Source organism: Batrachochytrium dendrobatidis, assembly GCF_000203795.2.
Source record: "Batrachochytrium dendrobatidis JAM81 unplaced genomic scaffold BATDEscaffold_17, whole genome shotgun sequence".
NCBI classification, from domain to species: Eukaryota; Fungi; Chytridiomycota; class Chytridiomycetes; order Rhizophydiales; genus Batrachochytrium; species Batrachochytrium dendrobatidis.
In genome coordinates this window covers 279,444-281,067 of record NW_006281115.1, presented here as the reverse complement: position 1 = coordinate 281,067, position 1,624 = coordinate 279,444, and the positions used below count along the sequence as shown (strand labels likewise).

The 1,624-nt window shown below is 38.1% G+C and overlaps 1 protein-coding gene across 1 annotated transcript; it reads right to left on the bottom strand.

The window, feature by feature from the left end:
* Positions 1-111: 111 nt before the first annotated feature.
* Positions 112-1,104, bottom strand: BATDEDRAFT_92469 (uncharacterized protein; the record flags this gene model as incomplete). The annotated part of the gene is made up of 1 exon (XM_006682621.1): positions 112-1,104. The coding sequence occupies one exon, from the start codon at positions 1,102-1,104 to the stop codon at positions 112-114; it is 993 nt and encodes a 330-aa protein (XP_006682684.1).
* Between the last annotated feature and the right edge of the window lie 520 nt (positions 1,105-1,624).

Here is a 1,624-nt window from a genome sequence, read left to right as displayed (position 1 = left end):
ATGCAGCATGCAATCAATGATATGGTTGTTGACTCATTCACAATGTTCAGCAAACATCAACACATATCAGAAAGTTTAAATTTATTCAAAATCAAATTCATTGGCAAGTCATCAATCTGAATCTGAATCTGGTTCTATAAATTCTAAACCACGCCTTTTCATAAAATCCTTCAATTTTCGTCTGGCACTGTATACTTTTCTCCTTGCCATTATATACTCTTCTTCCAATTGGGTTTCAAGCTTTGGATCGTATCTTGAATCAAATATCTCTTCCCCTCTTGCTAACGCTGACCATTTCTCCGATCCAAGAGCTATACACTCATGATATGCTTGCCATTTTTCCTTTCGTGTTTCTTTAGACACTACAAGCCCTTGTTTTAGATCATCAAGGGTTTTTTGATATTTTTCACTTAATCTAGTTACTTGATTTGTAACAGTATTGGCGAACTCGCCTTGTTCCATTGGTTGTTGTTGGATTTGGCTGGAAGTACTTGAACTGGATTCATCAATCGGTTGTTTTCGATCTCGTTTTGGAGCACCACTTGGACTGGAATCACCAATCGGCCGTTTCCGACTTTGTTTGGAAGTGCTTGGACTGGGCTGATCAATCGGCTGTTGCTGATCTTTGTTGGGAATATTCAAATCAGTTGCATCTATTGGGTGTTGCTGGGTTTGGTCGGGAATGCTTGAACTGGTTTTATCAGCTGGTTGTTGTTGGTCTTTATCAAAAGTGTTTGGACCGACTTGACCAATTGGGTCAGGAACTTGACTGGAAGTGCTTGGGATGGGCTGATCGATTGGGCGTTTCCGGCCTTGTTTGAGAATGTTTGGACCAAATACAATCACAGTTGGTCGTTGACCTTGATTAGGAATATTTGGATTGGCTTGATCCATTGACCATTGCCGGATTCGTTTGGGAAGACTTAAATCCATTGGTTCTTGCTGATATTCATCTGAAGTGCCTGGATTAGGTTCATCAGTTGGGACAGACACTTGACTGGAAGTACTTGATGCTTTGGGTGAACGATCGTTATCAGTCGGGATTAGTATTGCATTAGCGGTTGCTGCTACAGTCAGTACAAATACAATATCAACCAATTTCATCAGATTAGTCAATGTATTTAAACGATTAATACAAAATAGAGTGCTGAAATTAGCGTTGATTATAAAGTTGAATGTACTCGATTGTATTTGTATTTTTGTATAGCAAACCAATCCTAACCCTTTTAGGTTAACCAATATACAGGGCTACTTGATTGCTTGTAGTGAGCCAATATCAAACTAGACAGTATGCTGCTCCCTATCCACAATATCATATTGATGATCGTGTCGATTGGATTATGCTTTTACGACCCTTTTATCAGGTATATTGAAAAGCACACCCTTATGAGTGTTGTGTAATCGCAAATACTTCGCTTCTACAACTGTATTCATGTATAATGGATCACTTTAGTATTCATCATGCAATGACTGTATTCTGAATTGCAATATACAATGATTACTACACATTGACTGCATTACTTGTTTGATATACAACAACCATCATATGACACACAATCAGACTATAATGTTGAATCTACACTTTGTACACTTTTAGTAATCATACATTGTACGATCACCAAGT